The sequence below is a fragment of the Phlebotomus argentipes genome, unplaced genomic scaffold, assembly GCF_947086385.1.
Source record: "Phlebotomus argentipes unplaced genomic scaffold, Phlebotomus argentipes genome assembly scaffold_18, whole genome shotgun sequence".
Classification (NCBI taxonomy): Eukaryota; Metazoa; Arthropoda; class Insecta; order Diptera; family Psychodidae; genus Phlebotomus; species Phlebotomus argentipes.
The window spans coordinates 5,130,168-5,157,192 of record NW_026776177.1 but is presented as its reverse complement, the minus strand read 5'-3'; the positions used below and the strand labels follow the sequence as shown (position 1 = coordinate 5,157,192).

Here is a 27,025-nt window from a genome sequence, read left to right as displayed (position 1 = left end):
CAGTAGCCGTGCGAGACCACCGGGACGCTGCCGAAGGCGTCCGTGAGACTGGGGCGCGCAGGGGGGAGGATCTTGGGCTTGGGAATGAGGAAGCGCGCGTCGTCGCCGGCCGCGGAGCTGCTGTCGTCGTACCACTCCTCGTAGTGGCGCAGGCTCTTCCGGCGGCGCACCCTGGGCCGCGCCTCGGGCAGCGACTGCGGCTGGCAGTCGTACACGACCGCGGGGATGGAGGGAGCGCGACAAAGGGGGTGGTGGTGTGCGTGTGGCGTCTTGTCACAGTCGGGCATGTAGCGTGAGTGTCTATAAATACCTATGCCACTCTCGAAGCTGCGCGCGTGCCACATCATCTGCTGCTGGTGGGCGGCCATGAGGTGCTGATGAGGGTGCATCTGGTGGAGCTGGTGCAGGGACTGCAGAGAGGCCGGATGCTGCAGGTGCGCCAGCGACATGCGCTTCGGCGTCTCCTTCTCGTGCACACTGTGTCCGTTGTGGTGCTTCGCCGGCGGCGCCTTCGTGGTCTTCACGAAGTTCGGCACCCGCGCACGCAGGCCGCAATAGTACGGATCGTCTGGATGGAGAGCAGAAGGGTTAGCAAGGAATCTAGCAAGAAAGCCACTGGATCTTTACCAAAGATCCAAATATATTAATATTGCTATTTAATAAAATATTTAGTGATTTTTTCACTTGATTTCATTCCTTATTTATTGCAATTCTGACTGAAATATTGAAATTTTGAGATTTGCATTTTATGAGGCAAAGGTAAGAAATCTTATTAATCTAAAATGTCCTTAGACTTCTTAAATTAATTTTCATTCATATTTGTTTAATTTTTTAAACAAAATGTACTCAAAATATACTTCAAATTGAAATTGAAATTAAAGATTTCTCAAAAAAATATTATAGAGCAATAATAAAAATTGTATCAAATCATTTGCGGAAATTTGAATTCAATTTCGGCAAATTTCGCAGCGAAATTAACGCTAAATTTTGACTTTACATAGTTTTTCTATTCATCCGTCGATTTGAATTGGATAAAAGTGACCCCACTCTCCCCTATTCCACCGATCAAAATGAATAACTGAAGCGATTTTCTGATCTTCATTTCTAAATTACGCAATTTTTTCTCCTAGAAAAGCTTGTTAATCTTTAATACAAGGCGATACTTTTTTCTCTCATCCTCTTCACTTTATCGTTTACCAATAACATCGATTTTACACTTTGATGAAGCCTTTTATCACCTCTAAAGCTTGAGAATTTCAAAAATTGTTTGAGGAAATCATTAGCAATTTCTTTTCAGCGATGCCATTGTGAAATCTTTCAGCCTCTCTTCATAGTTATGAAATTGCCTCTTTCCATACTTCTCTTGATATATGAATGTTGCTTTAGCAGAGAGGAAAAAAAATCACTTTATTGCCTTGATTAAAATCAATTTGTACGTGGAATGGCAATCGCACTTGCGTTCACCAGAAGTTGCGATTTATCCTATCAATTAAATTAAATGATCATTGTAATTTCTCCATGTCGCTGGCATTCAATTCGACTGTCTGGTGAAATTGATCAAACTCTCTCTCTCTCTCTTTCTCTGGCAGGAAATTGAGGAATTGAACTGCATTATCGCTGACGAATGCTGCTCATTCCCCAACATTTGCACTCCAACATTTCATATTTCCCAACCGAAAATGCCACTCAAAGTTGGGCAAAAAGTGACTGAAAATTTTCTCCTGAATTGAAATTCATTTGGTGTTGTTGTATTTCAATTGCAAGAGCTCCGCATTTTTGGCATTTTGAACTCGTGTGTGCCACTTGGGAGCTCCTCTTAATTAATTCATTTTCAATGCAATCGCCACAAATTCCGAAATAACATTGCCATGGCTTTTTCTCTCTCTCTCTCACTCTTGCCTCATCAAGAGCGAGGAGAGTTGCGCCTGAAAATGGCAAAACCAGAAAAGTTTGCGGTGGAAAAAGACGAGTGAAAGTGAGCGAAAAAGAATTCTATCAACATTTTCAAGGGGGAGATAATATGCCTCAGATTTGTGCAGAATCTTCAACATTCAGAAACTGAGAAGTTTAAGCACTTCAAATGCTTAGATTCCGGATCGGAAGAACTGATTTCTGGCTTCATTTTCTAGAAATGTCAATAAAAAATGCTTTAAAAAATTCTAATCAAATTGTGAGGTTATAAATTTGATTTAAAAGATATTTAAAGCCAATAAATGTGTAAATATGACGAATATCACAATTATTCTACAAGAAATTGAGGTTAAATTTGCCACTTTAATGCTCAAATCACAAAAAAACCAAACAAAGAAACATTCTTCTAGATTAGAATAATATTTTGAGGTTATGTTTGACTTTAAAGCATTTTCTCAACCAATTTTGAGTTTTATCGAACGTAAATGCTCAATTCTGCTAAGAAAATGAGGAAAATTCCCAGCTTTATCACATAATTGATGATTTTGAGTGTTATTTAATCGCCAGAATCTGTTTTAAATCAATTACATAACATAGAAAAAGTCATAAAATTGATCATTCACTGCAAAATCACTAAGAAAATGCCTCAATTTGTTGAAATTAAAGCTCTTTCAATGCAAATATTATCATTTTCAATTCCTAACACTTTCTTTCGACCATAATATCTGCCTTTTGAACAGTTTAACTTTGAGCTAGAAGAAAAATGAGTGGCTTGGCATGAAAACTGGGTCTATTAATTTCCATAAATCGCGTAGAGATAATATTCTCGCTGTTTGTGACCAATTTCTTCATCATCACGTCGTCATATTCCAAGTTGGAATGAGGCTAAGAACGAACTAGTTTGATTCAATATATTCACATTCATAATGAGATATTGCAAATCACCAATTTGCAATTATGGAGACATTGCAATATTTACAAAATAATCGCGTGGCACACATTTGCATAAATGCTGGTCTGCAGAAGTCATTGAGGAGGAGAAGAGAAGAGAAAAAAAACTGGGACAAGCTTCTAATCTAATGCAATGAGGAATTTCTTGCAATTCCATCGACGCCACAATGGAGAACAATTGATCATTGATCGAGTGGTCAAGAGAGTGAATCCATCAAGGTGAAAATGAGAGCAGTGAAGTGTGCAATGAATGAAATCTGCCCGAAAGATCGCGCGATCTTGCGATCCACCCAAAAATCATGGGCCTTTTTTCTCTCTCTCTTTGCCTCCCACAATATGATTTCATTTCCGTTCAAATGCTCAAATAGTCGATGTTTTCATTATATTGTTGTGTTGTTTTTTTCTTCATCGACCGCACGGTGTCTCGCACGATGATGAATATCTTTGCCAGTTTCGTCATTGAGATGAATTCCATCACAGCTTCATCAGCCGATCGCGAAATAACCATGACGACATCATTTTTCACTTCACGACCGCGTTCTTGAGTGGATTTTTGGCAATTGCGGCGTGTGAAACGCAAGAAAACGCCATCAATGGAATTTCACAACAATAGAGCAAATTATTCACCACCTTTTTTTCCTCTCCTCAAAACACACACTATATAGTGAAAATTGCTAACGGAAAGTGAGATTCATGGCTATTTTTGGATGATCATCAAGACATTTGTGAGACACATCACGATCGATTCTTGGTCAATTTCTCAAAGAAACCAACAATAATCCTTGATACAATTGAAAAGAGCATTTTGTACTTTCTAATGTTTCACACTCACCATATTTCTTGTTGTCCTTGCCCTTGTCCGACTTCCCCCTGGCGAATGATTTTACTCTGGTATCGTCTTCGATATCGTCGTAATCAGGCTGATAATGGAACTTTATGAATAAATTGCGACACGCAGAGAGGATGTGAGTGAAAGCGAAAGGTTAGAAGCGATACTCCAAATGGTCATGCGGCGATTCTGGGCCTACCTTAGGTATATCATGTGGATACATGTTGTCGCGCGGCGGCAGTTTGGGTGGCTTTTCGCTGCGTCGCGACGCCAATTGCTGCGTCTGCAGGAGCAACTGTTCCCTCGTGGCCGCCACATGTCCGCCGCCGCCGCTGGCGCCGAAGCCCGAACTGCTGGAGCTGCCGCCGGATCCGCCATTGCCGGCCACACTGTAGGGATCCTCGTCTGGGATGGGGATTCGCGGGCGATTCTTTATATCTACAGGACGTTGCACTGAAATTGACAAAGAGAACAAGCAAAATGCAATCAGACTGATTTTATTAATGATCTGCTTGTGCAGCTGATAAATGATTGCTTATGCTTTTGGACAGGCGGAGACACTCTGCCTGGGGAATTTGTCTGGGAATTTAATTTCTCTTTCACGAAAAAATTAGCATTTATCCTCCTTTTGGAGCACAAGAGAGCGAGACGAAATATGAGCCATACTTTGTGGACTTTGTGGGATGAAAATCCCCACGCGAGTCAAAAAGCAAGGGGGAGATAATACGACTTATACTCTATACACCACTTTCTGTGAAGAATCACAGACTCTTTCAGAATTTTAGCTGTGCCTAAGACACGCGTTCTCCGCATTTTCTTGATTTCATAGATTTTTTCAGCCGCTTTAAGTATCATAACCTCAAATTTAGGAGTCTTTGACATTAAAAAAGATACCATTTTTACTTTAGAAACTTACAAAGAAACAGTGTTTAAGAAATATTTTAGGTTTCCTTCGTATATTTTAGAGTTGAAAATCAATTAAACAACGAAAATTTGTAATCATCATCTAGATTTCTCGATTAAAGTGCATGAATTGATGTTTCCCGATGTTTTTTAATCACTAAATTATGCTTAAAGTTAGTTACATAACCTAGAAAAGCAATGGGATTTTTATTGAAGAAAATAGTCTAAAAAATCTCCAAATATTGCGTTGAATTTCTTTCTTGAGTACTTCTATTGAGCTGTATACCACTTCTGGCTGTATTATCTCCCCCTTGGCGAAAAGCCTCGCGGGACAGCTTGAAGCCCGACGCTTGGCAACTTCTGTGACATAATCAGTGGCCGAAGTGCAATTTATCACACAATTTAGCACGTCCACTCTCATCCACGATAGAATTCTATTGAGAACCATATCCGGGTCCTCATTGGCATAATAAAAGAGGCACGATAAACAGCTTTCTGTCTCCATACAGATCCAGACAACTGGTTTTTGCACATCTTCAGCCAAACGAGACACTCTTCTTGGCGCTATTTATACACTGAGTCACACAACTATTGAGTCCCAGTCTGAGATTAAGGAAATGCGAAGCGAATATTCTGGATTGCCCATGATTAACTCAGTCTCACGATGGGCGCTGAAGTGATTTAACACTTCTCTGTCGAACTGTAATCGTGCAAGAAGCTTTGACTGCCGATAAGCTCGCAATCCTTGCTCACATTGAGCCGCGATTGTGGTGAACACTACCAAGTTGATTTTCCCATGAAAGAGGAATGTGGGCGAAACTCAAGGAACTCCATCGACACGCGAGCTTCTTTTTTGACTAATTGGATGAATTGCGGCAATTTGAATGGTGATTGGCGAAACGTGAAGAGGCGCATCAATTTCATCAAGACGCAGAATTCCATAAATTAGAAGATGCTTTATGGCAGTGACATTTGGACCTTAATAGCTAATTTTTTTTTGTTCAGCGGTAAAAAGTCAACCGGTGGGACAAGAATGATACTTTTTGATATACAAAAATCCACCCACTCGCGCTTCACAATCTGAAAATAGCAGCTTTTTATGCCTTGCAAAAGGTCAAACTCCCATAATTAGAATTCTCATCAACTCTTCACCACGTGTTAAATGCATCCAATTTACCAATGATGGAACTTTGAGGCATTTCTTTTGTACACAAACACTTGCGGGCTTTTTTTCACAGGCCTCGCGATGGAATAGAAACAAATTAATCTTCCCATTTGCCCTGTGTAAGTACTTTTCCGAGAAAAAGAGCCCAAAAGGTAAATAGAGTGCCGACAGGAAAAAGTGTCTTGTGAAATTGAATCTCCAATCTGGAAGGTGAAGGTGAAGAAGTGCCTCGGAGATAGTGAAAAGATCCCCCCGAAAATGGGCATGAATGAGAGTGAAAAGACTTGTTGATTGTTGATGAATTGCTGGATGGGATGAAAAGGCCATCAATCCGTTAGGCATTTGAAAAGTGGACAAGAATCGCCCCATTGAAAATTTCACACATTTGTGTGTCCGATGCTTGAGAAATGCGAAGGAGTTTACAGGACGGCGTGGAAAATGATCAAGCAGGTCAGCACGCGATCTTTCAATCAACGAATTAAATTTATTGTGGTCATTTTATTGCAGTAAACTTCTCTTAATTTTTATTGCACACAAAAGGAGGAGCACGATAAGAATTTTATGGTTTTACGAGAATAAATTATTCGGTGTGTTTTAGCGAATAAATGTCAAATAAAAGTCCAAAAAAACAAATCCACTCCAAAATTCAGCAAAACAATAGATATTTTATGGTATTTATTTGAAAATAGACACAAATTTATAGCTCTGGACGATCTCTTTTAAACACTTTAAGACGCGAAGAGTGATTTCTCTTTGAATGGCCAATGAAGACGCGCCCAAGACGCTATAGAATTACACAAGGAAATTGCACCAATATTTCCCACACAATTCTGTACTTCTTTTCCCCCTTAAGACACGTTCTCGCGATGTGTTTCTTTTGTAAATATTAAACGACGAGTGAGATTAGATGCCTGAAGAGGTGAGAAGTGAAAATATGGATTCAATTATAAACAGTCTAAATCACTTTTAGAGCCTCTTCCGGGACAACATCACGCGCAGAGGCTGTTTTCTCACCCCAGAAGAAGATCAGCAAGAGATGCACGTTGATCAGCGAACAAGCGGGAGTGGAAATTGCTGCTGCCGCTTTTACGATAGGGAATCTGCACGAGGTTCCCCCATGGAGTCCTCCGAAGGAGTCGCGAGGAAGACACGCCGATGACAGGTGAGAAGAGGAAAAACACGGGAATCGCATTTGGGAGCCTCTCTCACTCTCTCCATTGCGATCTATATTCATTGTGCGGCGCAATATTTAATATTCCACATAACAATTGCGAGTATGTCTCACTTTCTGCATAAATCTGTGCATATATGCTAAAATATGTGCGGAAAAATGACAAATATTTCAGCATATGGCAAAGGCAACGATCACGATCTGCATTCCCATCAAGCCCACAAAATCCACGATCACTGTCGAAGAACATTTCTCTCTCTTTCTCCCTTCCACATTATGTTGCCTTACTTTATTTAAATGCAATCGCTCAACACCATTTGTCGTCGACATTCCGCGAAGGCGCATGAAAAAGTGACTTCCATGGGAGAGATTTCTCAATGGGAAATTGCATGAAATTATTATTTTGAATTTTTTTCCATGGGATTTGCATTGAAATCTGGGTGGAGTTGTTGTTTTGGGCTGAGAAGCTCTGCACACACACTCTAAATCGCCGATCGCGAGAGATTACCAGCAATTGATGATTGGATGAGGTGAAACAAGAGGTCTTCTCATCAGATATTAATTACTCCGCACAAATTGCCATGTGTTTTTGCGCCTGGCAAAGAGAGTGGGAGGTCAAGAGATCACTGTAGATTTACCCAAATAACTCTTTAACAAATCATCTCCACAGCGATTGTTCATTAATCTCTGCGATGTGAATCAGGATGAAAGTAAAAGTGAAAGCATCTTGAGAGAGAATGCCATGAGATTTTCCCAGGAAGTCGCGCGCGCGCGCGGACATGGCGAAAATGCAAGTGAATCTTGTCTCCATGTCATGTTCAATTGGGGTAAAAAGTTAGCCACCCGAATCGATGGCAATTGAATCCCAAATGAGGCTCATAAGAGCCACATTAGAAGCCACCTTTATCGCCCTCCTTCATCATCTCAACAGCCACGCGGGCAGTTTGCCTTCTCTCGATCACCCAATCGATATTCTTCCCATTGTTCCTCACATACGAGACTTGAGGCACTGTCACGATCCAGGGAGCACCGCTGAGGGTCTATCATCGAGCTTCTAATAGGTTAATTTCCCAGTCAACCCACCGAAAATCGCAAGTACGCCGAGACAATTTGATAGAAAAACAGGCAAAATTGCATTTGCATGATCATCCCCTTCGAGGACTTCTTCTTGGAGACTAAAAAAAACTGTGTGAGAGCAACACGAGTCCCACTTGGCATACGTGAAATAGAAGAGATTCCAGACACGTTCACGAAAAAAGACGAGAAACACTCAATGAAGTCATTAATCAATTACAATCGATCGCTTCGCGACGGATGTGGACTTTTCCATGTGAAATTCTCTCCCTTCGTGAAAAAAAGCCCTTTCCAATTTCCTTCACATGTAAATCTTATAAAATTTCATCACGCAAGAGACGCGGCGTGAATTTAGAGTGTCGCGGAGTGAAAGAGAGACTTAACACACCGGAAAGATCAGCCGGAGATCATGTTAAAATTCATGCTCGTGATCTTGAATTTGTACAAAAGGAAGGCAGTCATAAAGATGGCAGCAATTATTGTCACCTTCGCGGGCAGCATTTTCCCATCATTTTCATGTTATGCCCACGCATCTCAATGGCATGGAAGAGCTCTTTGGAGGTTTGTTGGGATGAGGAATTCCTGGGTGAAAGGAGATCTCCCTCCCAACCCACCCACAAGTCGCACTCTTTCACACAAAGCACAGTTGCAGACGGAGAAAAAAATGTTATTAATAGGCAGCACTCGTCAAAAGTCCCAAAGATCATTAGTTGCCTCTCGGATCGTGCCTCGTAAATTGAGAACCTCGTGCCATTCACAATTTTTCGCCTAATTGACGGGTAATTTCAGTCGTACTTTTACTTTCAGCAAGGAGGAAATAATATAGTCAAGGAGTTCTTAACAAGTGGAAGTCTTCAAAAATACACAATCTTCCTTTCCTGCGTGCGTCATTTACCGACTAATCATCCAGATTCTTTGGATTCTTTTAAATTGTAGGAAAGAACAATCCTTTTCTAGGATATGTAACGCATTACGGCCGGAATTTAGAGAATATTTGGCATTCTAGCACATAAATTCTTATGCTAAAGTCGCCAAGATTGCTATTCATTGGCAGAATGAACCATTTTTGAACCTTTGATGTCGAAAAACACTGCAAATTGTGTTGAGATTGAGCATAACCTCAAAAATAGTATTGTGGACTTGGAAAATGAATATTTATGCCACATTATGCACGATTTTGATTCTAAACCAGCAATTAAAATATGATTTTATCATCCAGAAAACTTCAAATTGAAATCTTTAAAAATCTTCTAGTGATATTTTTGAGGTTATGGTCGGAATAGACGCTCTAAAAATCGAATTTAAGTGGATTTTAGCAGAAATATCTCATGAAACCTTAAGATATTTATTATAATTTGCGAAATATTGTGGAAAGAGCTCTTAAATTAGAAGTTCTGGAAGTGTTTAAGAGCACATTATCTCCCCCTTGACTTTCAGAGGCATCTCAGTCGCTAGATGGCGCTCCTGCGTGGGAGCACGACTGCATAAGCTGCTGTCCCTGCATGCGAAATGAGGGTTGATGGGGAGAATTTATGGTTCCTTACCTGGTGGCAGTTTACTCTTTAGCATATCCATGGCGACCACATTGACTATTAACACCCAGATCGGACAGTCCAGGATGTCGTTCTCCGACTTCACAAAAGCCACCGCCGAGAGGCACTGCGTCTCCAGCCGTCGACGGTCCGGATAGGCGCGACGCAGCTCACGATTCACATTTGACTGAAACTTCTTCATGTCGAACAACTGGCGGGAGAGAAAATGAATTGTTTCATTATTTCGTGGATGCAACCAATAGGCGAATCTAGTTTATAAATAGATGGCCATTGTCCGCCTTTTTCCTTCCCGTGCTCTTCATTTGGTCACAATTGATCTGCACAACCTCGCCTGGAGTGTGCGCGCGGAAAGGACAAAGATGGTCTTGAGAAGCTATTTTGCAGGGGAATTTGCAAGACAACACATACCTTGACGATCTTTTCACTCTCCAGCGCTTGATTTGGCAGTTTGAGGATGTCAGCACCGATCGCCGTCTCATCATTTGGGGCATTCGATGTACTCTTGATGTAGACATTTGCCTTTGAATACCGACGAATGAGAATATTTCCTGCATCGTCCATTTTAATTTTAACACCCTGCAAAACAGAGAAGAGTTCATCATTTATGCGCGATCGCGACAGATCAGCGATGCTGAGGCGAGAGTCACAATCAAAACTGTGGCATCCGATCGCAGACCTTTTCCGAAAGATCAATTGACGTCCTTGAGTTGATTTTCTCTCAATTTTAACACACTCTGCATGTACAATAACGTCGAATGGGAGCCATAAATTTATGTGTGAAAATAGCACAAACGATCGTGATCTTCATTTCATCAACCGCCTTTGGATCATCTCCCCCAGAAATTTATGCTAATGAGTCACAATTGGCAAGAAAAAACTACGATTGCGATTAGATTTTTCCTGAATATGTCGAAACGGTAGTTAAATGAAAGCTATTATGGGTTAATTAGCAAAAAAGATCACTATTGTAGCTGACCCTGATCGTCTTCTAATAAGTTTTAATATCTATTAGGAAGTTTATTGTCTCTTTTTTCTTCTCTGTTTCTCTCTGATCTTCAGCGCGTTTCGATCCTTCCTTAACAGTTCTTCTCATAAGACAAGTCGAAAAAAACACCCTTTTCGATGTCATTTCACATCATTCGATTGACTTTTTTGCCTCACCATCTTCATTGGCAATTGGCATTCACGTGTGTGTGTGTGTGTGTGTGTGGAAAAAGGTGCTTTTTCAATGCAACGCATCGCGATTGCCACTGAAGAGACTCTTTCGTCACTGCGCGACGTTTTATTATGCAAAAAGCTCTCCGTGGCGCTTCTGCGATGATCTCTTTTAAATATCAAGGCTCTGGCTTTGCATCAAATGCTGTGATCTCTCGTCAAGAAATGGCCGAGATCGTGTTTTAATTAGTAGCGGATGCAAATCATGAGCTTTATGCAGAAAATGTCGTTCTCAATTCTGCACCGAGCGCGCATTGCTCAAGGCTTTTCATCCATTGGCTCATTGTCTACGCAACTCCGTGAAAGATTCTTCCCGTGGCGATATAGTCTTTGGAAGACGTGGAGAACAATAAAATACGCACTTGGCAATTGCATCCGGTGCTCAATTCCCTGCCTCGCCAACATTATTGTGACACATGCACTATTTATCTCCCCACAAATGGACACACGCAGCTGAGCAACCGCGACCCTTTCAAGCTCAATCGCGCCAATTGATTGGGGATCGATGAATTTATCACGATTGGGATTCACGGGGTGTCTCGCTGCAGGTACTTCTCAATAGACTCGCAATTCCGGGAGTCCCTTTCGCCACATTCCGCGCCGTGTCATCTGCATTAATCTCCCTTTCTCTGAGTTTTCCCACAATTTATCAGCAATCGAGTTGGGGGGAACGGCAAAGTCTCTTGGCTGAAATTGTGTGGAATAATTTCCCTCCTATCGCGGATTCTCCTCACAAACAGAGATTGGACATGGGAAAAAGAGAGAGGAAGCGTGGAAAAATCATAAATACAGAATGTTAGGCAATCGTGAAGGTTTGATCTTGACCAAAGCGATCACGATTGCCTTCCTCAGCATCTCGATAAAATCGTCCAAATATTTAATGTAATTTATCATTTACCGATCACAATCTATTGATCACCAAATACCTCATGCTGTGCAATTTTTCTCCTCATTTTAATTGCAACCACTCGCAATGTTATTCAACTTTTTCCCTATTTGAGCTGCGCTTATGGAGAATTTCCTGAAAAATCTCCCACCATCAGCAAGTGTTCGTCCATGTTTGTTTCTTTCAACAATAAATTATACCTCTATTGTTCATATCATCGGGAAAAGGTCATCTGATATGGAAAATCACATAGTTTGACGAACTTCCAAGTTAATTTGTCCATTCTTCAGCCGTGCGCGCGCGAGTGTTTTGTCAGTGAAACATAAAATCCATATTAACGTTTGTACGGTAGTTTCGAAGACATCCCAGCAATTTGCTGCCACTTCACCTTCTACACATCTCTTGGTGGGAGGAGAAGGTGAAAAAGTGGCGAGATTGCAGTGCAATCGCCCAGAATTGCAATTCAATTGCACTTCCAGCCAATTCCCAGGCGCACTGTCTTGGCTCTGTCTTCGGCTGGGGGCCAAAATTAACATCATCAATCAACATTTAATGCCTTCTCCTTTCGCTCATTCACCAAACGCCCATAAATATCTCAATTTATGACATCTTCGGGTGTCCATGAGATGTTATTCCATGATATTTGATACATCTCGAGAGTCATCTCTCTATTTTTACCATCCCCGAATCAACCTGCCGCGCACGGAGAATTAATTATGTCTTAGGACACCTCCGTAGAGTGCCAATAAAATTAGGAAGAAGTCATCCGGCTGTGGCAGAAGTGAGATGACGACGGAGAGTGGGAGATTGAGAGAGGCTGGATTTCGTCACTTGTGGGAGAGGACGTCTGCGATCGGAGCCCTGAGATGATCTTCTGCCACAATTTGAGGTCTCTCGCATTTGAAATCGTGAAATGTTTGACATTAAGTGATGAAGGATGGAGCTTACCTGCCCTACATGACGCTTCACTTCGTCTGTCTTCTGATCTCGCATCGGATTGTCGAAGCCGCACAATCCAATTCTGCAAAAGGGCAAAGAAAAAGAAGGCGCATGAGAATCTTATTCAATATTGAGACAACGCCACAGATTAATTGTCTATTTAAATTTATTCAAGCGCGCACACACTCAAATTATCCCCGAAATTAATTTCATTCATAGCCATTTGTCACCAGCAAGGGGGAGATAATATGCCTTAAATCTTGTTTCTTCGTAGAATCTTTAACACTTCAGACAATTCCAAGCGCTTTTTAGGGCATTTTCTGTCTTTACTTTCTAGTTTTATCTCCGGAAGATGCTAAGAAATCTTCTAATCGAGTTGTGAGGTTATGAATCTGGCTTAAAAATTCTTCTTGAACTCATTTTATTCCTGATGTTTTTTAACACAAATGCTCAATTCTGTGAAGAAAATGAGAAATATTCCAAGTTTTTCCACTAATTTGAAGATTTTGAGTATTTTTTTTTACCAGAATCTATATTAAATCTCACATAACCTAGAAAATGCCTCAATTCGTTGAAATAGAAGCTTTTACTGCACAAATATACGAGTTTTTTTCACAATATCTACCCCTTGGAAACTAGACTTACAGTGATTTTTGCGCAACACATCCAGACACATCTCTTGTACAAGAAATTAGTGTGATTCTCGCGCCATGACAATTGGTTACAATTTGGGATGAATCAGAGGCGCGCGCGTACACGACGATCGAGCGAGAAAATCCACGATCATCGACCCAGATCACAGGTAATCACACAGGTGAGAAGCTCATACACGCTATTTTGTCACTCCGCGGGAATTGAGGCCTTTGTACACAACATCCAGTGCAATTGCACCACCTTCGCACACAAGAGCCGTCCAATGGATGGAAAAATGTGGTCCAAATGTGAATCACATGACGAGGAATTCCACGAGAGATGGTGAAAAATGGTTCGCCAAGAAGCCACACCTGGAAAATTCCTTCCAACATTGTCACTGATCGCACCTCAAGATCACAACAAGAGAGAAGAAAAAAGGCCAAAGTCCCCATTTTGCTACACCCACAAGAGATCATCCGGCGAATTTAACCCAAACATAAGTCTAAACATTGTAGAAACGCTGGTAAACATATGGAAACGTCTCAAAATTGCCCCGTGCAGGCGATTAGTGAGATTTTTCGCACTGCGAATGAGCTGTTCTGTCAGAGCTCAAGGTTGGGCACCTCCGCAGAATGGGCCAATATCAAATAGAGTGGCAGCATCGTGTGTCACTTTCGATTTTGCTCCAAAATGCACCGCGCCGGGGCCTGGAAACGTGCACCCAAAGGGGAGACTCGTGTGTCAATGATCATAAGTCACGATTTTATGCACATATGGGCGACAACTGGGGGGCATTCTTTGTGCCGCCGTTTAGTCACTCTCACACGCCAATTATTGCACAATGCCTCAGCCCACGATCTCAATTTCTTTCTCGCCCAGAGACACTCCAACGCCACACGATCAGATGATCTGATGGCGTTCCCGAAGGCAGTGGCGTGGTCAATGCTGTGTTCCGCCTTCTCAAAATCCGCAACTCTGACTTTATCAAACGCCACTGACTTCAACTATTGCCATTCAATCTTTCACACGCAGTGATGATGAATGACATCGAGGAGGATTCAGTGTATTTTTTGGGGTTTGTATTCAAATGAGTCGAGTTTCTCATTGTTCCCGAAGGTCGATCTCTTCGCGCCAATTTATTGGGACATATATCGGCGATATGCGGATGTAGACACACAAATGTGGCTTTTTTTTTACCGCGAGGGAGTCGCGCGCGCGCAAATTGAGCTTGAGAGGTTCTTAGTGGTGTTTCGCTAATGCCAAAATTGGGCGTTTGAAGGAACTTCCGTGATGGAGAATTTTCTCTTTTTCTCGCTGTGAAAAAATTCTGGTGCGTGAAATATTCCTTTTGAAAGAATGAACAGAAAAAGATGACAATGAGTTGAGAAATATATTTGTCTCTTCGCCACAGCTCTTGATTGTGATCTTCCAAGTTTATTCCCTCAGCAACGCTCTTAAATCACCACGAAGGTTCCTCTTCGTCTTTTCTGGGAGTGGAGCAGAAATTCCCCACTCAGACTGGAGTGAAATTAATGCTGATTCCCATGGAATTTTGTGTCTCAGCATTAGAAGATCGCAACTGAAGGCATCATCCCCTGTCGCGATCGCGAGCTCTGACGAGATGAAATTAAAATATTCCCATTTACACTCTCCCCAAAGAGGGAATTTCATGCTAGATCGCGTCACGATATTGCACACAAGTTGGAGCCATTGTGGCCAGAAGAATTCCGCGACTGACCGTACAACAGGGCGAATCTCTGCCAATTTCTCATGATCGTGTGACTCTCTTATGCAGATTCTGTGGCCGTCAAGTCCCAAACACTCCTCTCAGCCTCGTCATTATTATTTATTTTCGCGCCCCAAGTTATTAACGATCGCCATCGACTGACGTGTGTGAACACCAGGGAAATGCTATTTAATGAACCTCGCATGCTCACCCCGGATCGCACGCGAAATTTCATGCCAATGTCCATTGCCCATTGCCCAATTTCACTAATTTCCCCCCATTTGATCATTGTCTATTGGGAAATATACAAATCAATAATTTCTGCCTACCCTGAGAGACTTTTTCTCAACGGCCCAGCATCCATCAATCAATCAAATATCGTTAACTGATTAATCATCTATTGAGCTCCCTGACTTGATCTCGCTACTCTATAATTTATTCACGCATTAGAGAATTCAAATAAAGAGTTTTTCATGTGGCTCAGCAAGTGTGGAGGAAAATGGGTCAAGATCTCGATCATCACTCCACCGACCTCTCATCCATTCAGTCAAAATGGCAAAGAGAGAGAGAGTGAGATGATCATGAGAGACACCTTTTTCGTGCCTTCAATTGTTGGATTGAATCATCCGTCAAGCACATTCACTGAACATCTCTTCGTGCTTCTCTTGTGTGTGTGTGTATGTGTGAAATTCACCCTCAAGATCGCGGAAGATCACATGAAGATCGCGCCTCGCAATCACCCGGGAGAATCGCGCGCGCCCCTTTGATGAGAAGCCTCAATGATGAAGTAATGAAGCATGACTGAAGACATTTTGCACTGATGCGATAATTTTGCTTAAAAACTCGATCGACTCACGATATTTGGCATCAACCGTCAATTATGTCCTTTTCATGTAAATTGCGCATTTTTTTGCACACCCATTTTTCCGCACAGCGCAGAAATCAGCCCAAAACACGCATTGTTGCAAATGTCGGGGTCCACGGAAGCCTAATTCACTTACAAACTTGCGATTCGAGTACCGCGGAGATCCTATTAAATTAATGGTTTCCATTTGCCAAATACCAATTGAGCATTATTCACCCGCCAGTGGTATTTCAATTTGGCCCAGAATTGATTTCAGGTGAGAGGAAATATATTTCATAGACAATTCGCGGAAAAGGGAGGGAAAGAAATAGGCGATCATAGTCTAGAATGTGGCTGAGGAAAAAATTTCATCACCTTGCTCACATTTGCCACTTCCATTCGCCTTCAATTCCAATCCATGTAGTTGAGATATAGAATAGGAGGTTGAACAGAGTGGAAAAGCACTGAAGAATTGAGCTGTAGTAATATGGAGGTGTCTATTTTATAAACAGGCGCAAACTCATTGCGAAATTGCGCCTCTTTGAGCAATAATCAACTCATTACAAGAGACATTGTAAAATAAAAGAAACGATCTACCTCATTGTTTGATCTGGTGCTGCGCCAAAATCCTCCTCCTAAGCCATCCATCTCGCAGAGAATTCACTCTGTGATCCATTGTGGGAGCCCTTGGAACTCCAATTATCTCCCCCAACACTCTCTCTCTCTCTCCATCTTAAATTCCCAAAGAATTACACACAGCGCCCAAGAGTGGAGTAAAAAAAAGCTCACAGATGCCTTTGAATTGTGAGAAAAATGTGTCTCACAGTTGGCAATACAAATTATTATAATACAGACAAGATATATCTTGTGGCCTGATTGAGAAAATCCCTCACGAAAATCCTTCACAAAATTGATATTGCAAACCAATAATTAGATATTTTACAGTAATTGATTGCCCACAATTACCTTTCAAGAGAAACGTTTCACTTGCACAAAATCAGGTGAAAAACCGAATCAAGCACACTCTTTTTTCACTCTCTTTCTATGCTTTTGCCCAGCATTCGCTGAAATGGCTTTTTCTTCAGCATTTTCTTCACAACAGTGTCAACCGCTAATCCTATACTTTCACATTGGCAATCCATTGTGGAGCATGTCGAACATCGGGGGCAAAAAGTCAGGCTGTAATTGAGGAATTTTCATAAAGCCATTTCAACCACAATTGACTGTACGTGAGGATTTTTGCCAAAGCGCCAAAGCCACACCTGACAAACAGGTGACAAAATTCCTTGCAACACAGCAACACAAAGTATCATATTCAAATTAGGACATTTTATGACTCAACTGACAATTTTAATGGCTGAAAATTGCAACTTTGTACAGAACATTTGAACGTGTATCCCTGAGATTCCCTTGGGAAATGCACCATACGAAAGCCACGCGGGTGAGAATTTCACGATCTTCGTGGCCACCAATAAAAGTCCTCGCAAGATCGAGCAAGATTTGCAACCTCACGAGACCAAATAAAAATTTAATTAATTATTTTCCCCCATCGATTGCATCTCCTCGAGATTCGCACACACACAAAGCAAGAGAGAATGCATAAAAATCGTGATGGGTGACTTCAAATTTTGCATTATTTATGAGCGCGAAGGAGAATTCAAGTTGAGTGAAATTCAAGAGGAGCAATTAAGCTTTGCCATGTATGATTTGCGATCACTCCTTATCTTGCCGAATTAATGGACCCGTCTCGAAATGGCAAATGGACTCAGATTATTCCGACAGCCGCGCACTCAATCCCAAAAATCTCAATCTTCAACTCCACCTGCCAATTGGCCAGCAGAGAAGGTGTCTGATCGCGAAGAGAGTTGAAGAGAAAAAAAAAGCGCACAAACACTTGAGATATAATTCTTTTCCCACTGCAACGCAAATTTATGGCAAACATTTGCCCGACACTCTGGCAATGACGGAGTCAAGTGGCCACTTAGGAGGGAAAATTACCCGAAGGAAAGTGAAATCCTAGCGCAGGAACACGATTCTCAAGTCGCAGCATTTCACCGATCACGCGCAATGACTTTAAGGCAAAATAATTTATGCCCCACATAATATTGAAGTGTTCCCTTTTCTCCAATATGAAATTCATACTCCAATCATGATGAATGGCCCCGTGAATGCCATCGCGAGAGTGAAATATATCGATCGGAGTGGAGACAAAAAGCGCATTTCATTGAGATCACGATCGACGTTGGAATTGAGCAACAAAACGAGGGAGTGTCGAATCATGCCAAGTGTTCAACCACAATTACAATTAAAGACTCCCATTTTGAGGGGCTCTAAAATGCGCCCGCTCTTGGCATTCTTGTCCTGAACTTCATCATCATCGCGCGTCCACCGCAAATGCATTATATAAGGCGGCGGAGAGCGAAAAAAAAGCGCGGGCTTCCCTTTCAATTAGCCAGAGAGAGAGAGAGCTTTGATCAATGGTCTTTATTAATCATACAGCGCCGAAGAGCCAAGGTAGCAAATTTGTTAATGCCTCCAATGTAAAGTGCTTTTGGCGCAAGGAAATATGCCAATGATCAACAATTGAATGATGAGCCAGATGATCGACAAGTGGGTGTGATTGCTGTAATTTAATGTACACAAACACATCTCCGGCCCGAAACCACCTTCAAGTGCTCTGAGTTATTGTTTTATTGTCTTCAGCGGGAGTCAACAAGTCTTTTGGCCATTTCATACGATTTCCAGTCCAACGGGACATTGAGTCCCATTCAAATTCTCGTCTTATTATTATTGTACTACCTTTGATCATTGGCCTCGGCGCTTCACGCTTTGATGGCGCGAATCACCCACGCGTTGACCACCGCGGACAATCGCTTAACTCTTTCCCGATTGGATCAGTTTGAGGATGATTTATTGCACAACGTCATCTTGCCCACCCCGAAAATTCACGTGATGCTTCAAGGCTCTCAAATTGAAGGGTTTTATTAAAACAAATCTCGTGTAATTTTTCAGCCGCAGCGCCTAACAAGTCAATCCGCGATCATCAATTATGTCCGGACTGATGCCGGAGGAGTCTCTGTGCCATTGGCAGGGACACACAGGTATAATTTATTCAAGGTCGTTCCCGCGAAAAGCCCCAGAGATTTTGCCTTTCAATGGACAAAGGCAACAAGAGACGTTCCAATTATCGGAAAGTTTAATCGCTCTCCCTTAAATCGCCCACTCTCTGACCATTCAGGTGCCGTTCCATCTTCCACGCTTGGCTGTCTGAGGAGGCTATTTACAGTCAACCCAGAAGTTTCGCATCGTCCCAGACATCTGACCATCTTTTCTGGATTTTTACCATTAATTGTATTTACGCGCACAAATCCCATCCCTTCAGTGCTGTAGTTGGAAGCTATTCAATTTCCCCACTGACTCGACCCAGCGAGCCAGAGAAGCTAAAAGAAACATGAGAAGACTGAGCTAAAATTTTAGCAGCCCTCGAAGAAAAAGTGCTAAGCCGAAGTATTGAAATGTAGTAAAATAACAAAGTATTGAGCAAACTTTTATTCTTTGGTTAGCTTATTTTTAATCAATTTTATCTTGGTAATTCTCCGATTTCTCCTGCTTTTTCCTCTAAATGTTGTGCTAAATATTTTGCTTTTCCTGATAAGAACTTAGCAGATGACCTAAAAGGCTTGAGACCCTATAAATCTCTCAATTTCGAGGTTATTTGTTTGGCGTTATTTATGCAATCAACTTGAGTGTTGTTATCAAGAAGTATATTATTGAAATGGCATGATTTTACATGATGTGACATCTGTGCATTTAAGTGCGCATCAGTACTTTGACTGGTCGCCGCTACGATCGCTAGTGCATCAACCGAATTGCTAAGTTCTTAGCGAAAGAAAGCCAAAATCTTTGCATTTTGTGCTCACTGGACGAGAAGCATTTGCAAACACACTACGCCGCTGGCGAGGAACGGCAATAATCATAAATAGGAGGGTTGGGGGCCACTTCTTCGCGATTGTCATCGACTTGGGAGCATTTAGAATGTGCCTTTTGTGGACAGAGACTGGTGGAAATGCGAGAATTAGCATGCGAACGACAACAAGTGCATCAGCAAACACTCTCCCCTTGAGACTTCCTCTCTCCCTCTCGGACTGCTTTTGCCATTTTGCGCGAAAGTGCGGCACTCGGCGCGACCACTTCACTGCAACATAGTTTGTCATTTTGCCTATATAAGAATGGCCATTTTGGAATTCAATAGAAAGTTTATGTAGTTTGCGAATTGCTTCCAAATCCGCAGTCGCAATTCATCTCTTTCGCCCCAGAATGAGATTCTTTAGCCAATTCAACACCTCCTCCTCAAGCGATTGATCTCAAATAAATAGCAATTTGTTTATTGGGATGCCATTTGTGGGCATTAAATCGATTTTATACACCGCTCACCGGCCACATTATTTGCATTTTGCACCTCTTCTTCAAATATGCACCTCGAAAATGGAATTGAACCCCGCGCGAATGCCGCTATTTATCCACTGTCCGATGTTCAGGCTCTTCTACGGCACCGAAAAAGAATACTTTCCAGTGTAATAAAACCTACAATGTGTCATATTTGCTTTAGTTGGAGCGCAACTTTTGTTGCATGTCCGACACAGACAACAATTTGCGGGCAAACATTTGAGGAGTTATTGTTGGAGAGTGTTAATTAATTTAATTAGAGAGGCAGTAAGTTCAATTGAATTATATCAATTGCCAATTGATACATTGGATAAAAGACCAATAGACTCTCAAGCACTGTGTGTTTATCTTCTCTCGCGACAGCTTCTTATGCTCGCGCTGTCCACGGATAATAGGCGATGGATTGAATTGCAAAAGACACCTTCAGCCAGCCATAAAAGTTTATGTGATAACGCGCTGTGGTCAGAGACGTGATCCCACCTAGTAATTTGTTCTTGTCGCCTTGTTCTACTGTATAAATTCCACCAATTTTCACCTTGTCTCACGCAATCGCCAAATGCTAAAGCGCGAGGAAAATTCTCAGGTTTTAAGCACCGGCAAAACGGGTGCCAAAGGCGGCCTGAAGCAGGTAATCTAGGAAATGACTGTTGATCTTTAAAAGTCGCACTCAGCAAACCAGCATGATTGAGCTGTCGAATATGTTGAGATCATTGGCGCCAAAATTCAAAACCGGATCGGAAAAATCATTAGAAATCCTCCCAAATGTCTCGTGACGGCCTATTAGTGATGCCAAGATGGGAAAAAAAGAGAGACACGATCATGAGGTGTAGCATTAATTTAGGAACGGTGTCACATAAATCAGACTGAGAGATTTGCCGACGAAAATCTTCCCAGAAATCTCTGCAATTGAGAAGAGCAAAAACCTTGGTCAAGAAATCAACAACAAAGCGCGCGATCATTCAATTTCCTCCCCAATTCATCCTCTGCATTTAATTTCGAAAGTGAACTTGATTCTCTGTGAGCCGATCAATGGTTTGGAGAAACTACAATTATGGATTCACACAGCAAAAAGACCTTGTCCATCATCAATCATTGCAGCGCAGGCGGTTTTTGACTTATTTGCGACGTGCAATTGATCACTCAACATGTCTTGCTGCATCTCTTTCTCTTGATGAAACACCAATTTTTCAACATTGGACAGACGAAATTTGCTCCACGCCAAAGAAGGCGAAGAGAAGCGGGGAAAATATGGTCCATCCTTGCATCTTGCAAGTTCTGCTTCTCGGAACTCATTTCGTGCCCATTAACTTGCCTAATTCTCCACTGTTTTTCATGCACCTTGAACTTCAACGGAATTCGTATTCCGCAAGAACTTCAAGTGATCACCTCCAGATCAATAAATGTTAATACGAGAAATCGGGAGGAGCAAAAAAGCCGCCCAAGACGAGAACTTGTTTACCGTGGATTTGCGATAGCGCGACACTTCTTTGTTGGCCAGTTTTGGAGGAGCGCGCTTTTTTGCTCTGCTTCTTTGACATTTTTTTCATCCGATGGCCAACACAGTGGCGTAGAAAGCACAGGTGAAAATCTTTATGAGATGAACTTCTTCCTTGTGCAAACCGTGAATTTGCTACGCCACTGGCAAACGCCTTTTACCTCAGATTCAAATAGCAACGCGATCATGAGAGGTTTCACCGGAAAAATCTATACATTTTGCGGATTCTTTGAAGAGCGATAGACACGCACCTAATGAAGGTGATTAGAGGAGATATGGGCGAGAGATTAGCCGATTAACACCTCGTTGAATTCTATTCGACGAGCAAAAAAAAAGAGATCCAAAAATGGGTTTCGCAATACGCAGACTGATTTCTGGGTAAAGATCCCGCGAATAACAATGCAATGTGGCGCGCGGAGACAAGAATATTGCGCCAGAAGCGGATGAAATCTTTGACAATGTAGCATTTTGCTTCCACATTCAGGGCATGACAAGGACACAAAATTTAATGCTCCGACCCAATCAGGCCTCCGCCTCACTGTAATTGTTATATTTTCCAAGATATATAGATTGAATGGTAATTATATTGCAATATGGGAGCGCAATTGCTGTGCGTGATTGAAGCTGGGCGTTGTCGCTCTTAATTTTGCCATACCGCCATATGTGTTAACATGTAAAAATTCAAGAAAGTGACTGGCTGCGAGAGAAGGTGAATTGGAATCATATAAGAAATCACTATAAAATCTACATATAAGAACTAGACGACCTTGTCGCGTGCACATTTTAATGAACACATAACGAAATCAGAAATGAATTAATTTTCCAGTTTTCAACGTCGAAAGAAATCCACGCTGTGATAGAGAAGCCAAATGGAGGAAATAGAATGGGACAGTTTTTTACCTTCATTCATCCATCACGCGCCAGGGAAGCAATATCATTTGCTGACTGTTTTTGGAAAAACTTCTCCTCTTTTTCCACTCAATTTAACCGAATCGCAATTTTGCACGGAAAAAAGCATAACACGCAAATACTTTCTCTTTTTCTTTTCTCTTCGCGGCTCTCTTGGCAACAATGAAGAAATATTATGATAAACTATCTGGCCAGGCGATTTCCTCACGGGCCAATCATTTGTGGTTTCTTCACATTAAAGATATCAATTTATGCAGCGTAATTATGATCTTTAGGCCAAGCATCCATCTGTTGATTGTGCACCACCGAAAAATTCCGAATAAGTAATGAAGCACTGAAGGGCAAAAGTCTCCCAGAGCAGAAATTTCCACTTGCAGACAGGGAGTAGATGGTTTGGAAATTAAATAAGAAATTTTTATGCATACAAAAGGCCACAATTGCTGTCGGCTATTAAACCCCCTTATTCACACGACACTGTCCTACAATTTGCCAAACGATTAATCATGGTATTTTTCTGTTAGGTAACGAGGAAAAATTTTCTACTTATGCCGAAGCCATGGGTGAAAACCACCCGACTTCGGGTGACTTTTGACTTTGGCGAGCCAAACCCAAAACGGATCTCATCGCCAGTGTCGCCAGTATGTAAATTTTTCCCATAGAGCGAAACATTCAGCGATGACATGAGCATCGTCAGACTCTTGTTTGTGTCTAAAAAGTCACTGAGAATTAATTATGTGTCCTGAATGGGGAAATGTTGGCTTGAATGTTGGAAGGGAAATTGATTGGAATGTACAAGCTCATCAATATCTTCCTCTTCTAATGCTTTCAGTGGGAGTTTTATCACTCAATAACACTGCTTGATTAATTCACTATTGATGGGGAAAGAGTGTTTGGCAAACTCACCATCGCGATTAGCATCAAACAGCGGGAAATCCTTAAAAATCCACTCAAAACAGCACATCTATTACCCTCAAAATGATGTGCAATAAAACCACACGCGAAGAGTTTAACAAGAACCCCAAATTGATTAGCAACAAATTCTTGTCAATCAGAAGATATCATTGGAATTTCTCTTCCACACAAAGTCAAAATGAGTGCGCTTCGGTGCAAAAAGCACGTGTCATGCATCATAGAATTCTCAATTGTCGAAAGGGAAAGGTGGAACACTTTATACATAAGTCTGTGGGGCTTATACAAGAGATCTGACTGGGTGCCTTGTAATGGAGCCCCCCCGGCGAATGGGTGCACGAGATCAAAAACAGATCAATAGACACTCGCGGAAAAGCCGAGAGAGTGTCTCAAGGAGTGAATTTGCCAATTGAATTGCACAAAAGCCAACGTGAAATTCAAAACTACCTCAATTTACGGCATCCGCGGTGGCAATTAATTTAATTTGACAGTCAACATGACATAGCTTTTGTGCCACAAGACGCTGGGTGATACAGAAATTGAAGAATGGGACATCTGAGGAAAAATCAATAATGCAATTGGGCTCATGTTGACCATATTAGATCGCGCGTCTTGCCTTCGATTCTCGCGATGATAAATTGCTCGATCGTGTAGAGATTATGAACTATATTTAGAAGAAAAAAAGAATTTGCAGAGTCAAATTGACAGCAAATGTTAAATTAAGGGGAACATTTAATAAAAACCCCATAGAAAAGATAATTCTTTATCCTTATTAAATGTATGCAAATGTGGATGATTTGGAGCTTTTCAGACAACGCGTAGCCAAGCATGCAAAACATTCATTCAGATTCAACACTTCAATCTTCCATTGTTTCTCTCGCCTTTTTTCCATCTCTATTGTACACAGAAATGAGATGGAAAATTCACACAAACGCTACCCATTGAGAAAATTATCTTATCTGATGATTGGGCAGATGATCAGAGTCAATTGCATTCGCCACAAACTCACCTCATGCCATCGAATCCATCGTCTGAACCATTTATTGTAAGAACTGGTGCTCTCGCGTATGCTTTCGCGACACGACGATTCCTCTCGAAAACTATCACTTTGGCCCAAATTTCATCATCTATCTGTGTCCACTTGTCCAGAACTTCTTGTATGTGTTCCTGCAAAGACAAAAAGAAACATGCTGATAAGACACTAATTTACAACTTGTACAGTTTCTTCTTCGCATCCTCCAAGAAAAAAAACACATGTTCGCGTCTATTTTCCGCACGCCACAATGGAGAAAAAGTGAAACCAAGTACAAGTAGTCGTTAAGATTCTTATGAATTATTCATTGGGGGTATTCATAAATAAGAAGTTGTTGCCTTTTTTCCTCAATCCCAAACATTACTCTTCGCATTCGTAGCTTCCGACCGTTTTGCAAAATTCACTGAGACACGCAAAATCACACCGTGGCAAATTTCATTTCAATTCTCATCCAATTTACAATCGTGAAACTCTTCTCTGAATGCATTTCACCCAGTGAGAGAGTGGAGAAGAAATGGTGAAACACGTGACAATTCTGCCACTATTCAAGCCACAAAATCCACCGAAGAGTTGGATGAACTTTTGCAGAAGCTGCCGCGGCGCTGAATGGATGCAATTTTCTCAGCAATTGGGCGTTCAAGAAGCAAAACAAGATCATACTCTCATTGCCGACAAAATGCAACCACACGTATTTACCACATTGAGTGGCCTTTTTGCTCCCATTTCCAAAGTCAGCCCAGAGAAAGTTTTCAGGCGCGCGCGCGCACACATTCTTCGGGCCGAAAAGCTGCTGATATCGGCGCGTGATCGACATGTCTCTTGAAAAATGAAATATTCAGCGAGGACAAGGCATGACCCAGTCTCAGACATTTCCATGGACTCGTGCCTGAAAATGTATCAGCAACTTCGCCCGCGAGCAATTCGTGATCAGTGCCAAATGAAATGGAAAGGCTTTAGAGACGCAAATTCCATTGATGACGTTATGGGAAGAATTGGCGCATTTACAGGCCCATTAGCTGGACATTATTGGGCAAAACTTGTGAGGGCTAATTGGCCAAATTGTGGCCCACAGAGAGAGCCTCAATTTTCCATGGGAAAAAACCCCCACGAATTCGCGTGCTTTTAGCGACACTATCAATTTTCTCTAATTGACCAACACTCAGAACAGCCTCTGGTAATTGATACTCAACATTTCCACCAATTCTTCAGTGAGAAAGAACCACTCAACTGGTCATCGACCGATCCCTTATTGACGTCTCTTTCCTCACATCTTACTTCAACCCAGAATTGGCCAGTTTTTTGCCCATTGCATGACTTAAATTCTCTTCGATTTTTGATTTACGTTCAACACTTTTTATTCGGCTCATCGCGGCTCTTTTTTCTTCGTCTCCATTGAAACTAGATGTGGATGAATTCTGGTCAGGAAATGACAAGGTCGTCCGCAGCGTTAAATCTTCTCCCCACAAGGACGGTCATTCTCGCATCGCCAATTATACTGCTCGCGAGATGATTTACTTTTCCTCATGAGATCAACTCTGAGACCTTCTCATTCTATTCAGCAACGAAGAACTTATCTATATATACCTTTAGTCGTGGAGACAAGAAGACAAATTAATCGCAATCATCCATCGAATTAACATAAATCCCAGGGAGAGAGAGAGTTGTTATGTTCTTGCCTCAGAATTCTACGAATCGTTCTGTCGCAAAAAATGGTGATAATTAAGAATAGATGTCTCGCGATATGGCGCAAAAAAACGCCCAAACAACCTATAAATAGTGGAGTGGCAAAACAAAGCTCACGACACTGTTTGAGCTACACAGGCAAAAGTAAAAGTCTGCGAGTCATTAATCCGCGCGTTGGAGTGCACACAAAAAGATGGCAAATTAATTTGCACATAGGGGAGAGGAGAGCACTCTTGTTCACTTGATTTGAGGAGCATTCATTGCGGTGTTTCTGTGTAAAAAAAGACACACATTACGAGAATTAATCTCTTTTATTTATTGCAGATTTTCTGGTGACGCGACTGACACCTCGATTAATCGAAGGTTCAACCGATATTTATGGGGTTCTCGATGGCAGCGCGTTCGTGGTTAACCCGCAAGTCTGTAATCGCTCTGAGTTCTTTCGCAAAACGCAGTCGGAAAAAGCGTCAACGCCGAAGTATTGCTCAAGTGGACAATCCCACGAACTCGCCGCGACCTTTAACTCCCAAACTGTGCCAGACCGCGAGAGCTGGAGCAGCGTCCCGACAGTGCACACCTCCGAGAGATGGCTTGATGACCCAGTTTTCCGCTGATGCTAAAATGGTTTCAAATGCCGAGTGGCGCAAATAAATTCATCGCGTTTTGTGACCCATTTGCCATGGCAATTCTGCACGAATTGCCCGCTGTGGCTTCTTCGCGATGAAGCGCCCAGAAATCGACAGTCGTGAC

General features: G+C 41.9%; 1 protein-coding gene across 1 annotated transcript in view; it reads right to left on the bottom strand.

Moving 5' to 3' along the window:
* The window catches only part of LOC132259034 (uncharacterized), a 54,021-nt gene that overhangs the window by 2,443 nt on the left and 24,553 nt on the right, over nt 1-27,025 (bottom strand). The window contains exons 4-10 of the mRNA XM_059756572.1: nt 24,569-24,726; nt 12,607-12,679; nt 9,966-10,133; nt 9,549-9,747; nt 3,891-4,144; nt 3,695-3,782; nt 311-568 (exon numbers count right to left, since the gene is read on the bottom strand). Coding sequence (XP_059612555.1) covers nt 311-568; nt 3,695-3,782; nt 3,891-4,144; nt 9,549-9,747; nt 9,966-10,133; nt 12,607-12,679; nt 24,569-24,726 — 1,198 coding nt within the window. The remainder of the gene's footprint in view (nt 1-310; nt 569-3,694; nt 3,783-3,890; nt 4,145-9,548; nt 9,748-9,965; nt 10,134-12,606; nt 12,680-24,568; nt 24,727-27,025) is intronic.